The sequence below is a fragment of the Elephantulus edwardii genome, unplaced genomic scaffold (genome assembly GCF_000299155.1).
Source record: "Elephantulus edwardii isolate Elephantulus edwardi_28Jun2011 unplaced genomic scaffold, EleEdw1.0 scaffold00079, whole genome shotgun sequence".
In the NCBI taxonomy this organism is placed as follows: Eukaryota; Metazoa; Chordata; class Mammalia; order Macroscelidea; family Macroscelididae; genus Elephantulus; species Elephantulus edwardii.
This window is the reverse complement of record NW_006399829.1, coordinates 3,676,750-3,678,206: the sequence shown is the minus strand read 5'-3', so window position 1 is coordinate 3,678,206 and position 1,457 is coordinate 3,676,750. Positions and strand designations below refer to the sequence as shown.

Genomic DNA, 1,457 nt, shown 5'->3' with positions numbered 1-1,457 from the left:
TTTTCATTTCAAAAAGATACCCCAAAACAATGAGAATAAGAAATATAAATTCTATTCAGTCAGTGAACCTGGCAACAGGAGTAATTCAAAAGCATAATATATGAAATTACACAAAAGAGAGAGAGAGAAATTAAAGAAAAAGAGAGAAGCATTTCTGTAGCCAACAGAGCTGGAGAATATTTCAGATTCCCACAGTCTCATGATGGTTCAATGCGATATATTTTTAACATCTTCATCTTGTAGCTTCTCATATTTTTTTCATACCTAGAATAGCAAGTGTGTATATTTTTAAGATTTCTCTCAAAACATGGTATTCTTCATTTTGTTTCTTAGGTACCAGCAAAGGTCCAACGTCTTACTCAACAACTTCCCTCCCACCACCTCCACCATCCCATCCAGCCAGCCAACCACCACTTCCAGTAGCTCATCCAACACAACCACCAGTCCCAAGCCTACCTCCCAGGAACATTAAACCACCCCTCGATCTAAAGTAAGTGAACAATTATTCTGTCATTCCATTAGGTAAGTAAGATTTTAAGCTATGTTGGACTGAGTGCTAAGGGTTCTCAGCAAATTCTTCAGGGCTCCAAAATAGGGCTGATTGATGGCAATGAGAGAGCTTATTGAACAGATAGGTCTTATGCCACTTTTAGTATAAGACACTCTTGTTTGTCTATTTTATGTTATGTTTCCCACTAATAGTTAATTGGCAGCTAATCTCCAATGCTTTAGTGAAAAATCAAGTCAACACCATAACCATCTCCTCCATCATCATCACCATCACTATTATCATTGCCACTACTGCCACCACTGCTTTGTTTCACCATCTCTGACTCTGATGTGCTAATCACTTTGCACATATTATTCATAAAATTTACAGTGTGACTACTATTAGCATTATTTCATAGATGAGGAAATGGAACTCTACAGTAGTCAAATAATTTCTCCAATATCACACAACAGTCTACAGTGGAAATTTAAATGTCTAACTAAAAAGCAAACGTGTGTTCTTAACTACAATGCTATATGATGTTATTGTTGTTGAGTATCATTGAGTTCCTAACAATTCCGTATGACAGAGTAGAACTACCCTGTATGATTTCTGAACAGTAATATTTACAATACTTAGGAAGGTTATAGGACAAAGTAGAACTGCCCTGAATTGACTCGATGGTACACAACATCAGCAACTGTCTTTATCTGAAATCTCTCATAGAGCTGCTGGTCAACTGAAGCTCTGGCCTTTCAGTTAGCTGGTGAGTGGCTAACCATTGGGTGACCAGTGAGGAGAGAGAAAGAGACCTCTATTAAATAAAAGTTACTTTAGAATTTTTCACTTAGTTTTAAAAACCTAGGAAATTGAATTTAAGCCAATCCTAACTTAAATGTTCCCTTAGATGGTACTTTTTAGAATAGCAGATACATAACATAATGATGTTGTTGTTGTTGTTGTTGTT

General features: G+C 36.4%; 1 protein-coding gene across 1 annotated transcript in view; it reads left to right on the top strand.

Annotated features, from left to right (window-relative positions):
* FYB (FYN binding protein) overlaps positions 1 to 1,457 on the top strand; it is a 181,313-nt gene that overhangs the window by 89,097 nt on the left and 90,759 nt on the right. Inside the window, exon 2 of the mRNA XM_006889579.1 lies at positions 334 to 490. Coding sequence (XP_006889641.1) covers positions 334 to 490 — 157 coding nt within the window. The remainder of the gene's footprint in view (positions 1 to 333; positions 491 to 1,457) is intronic.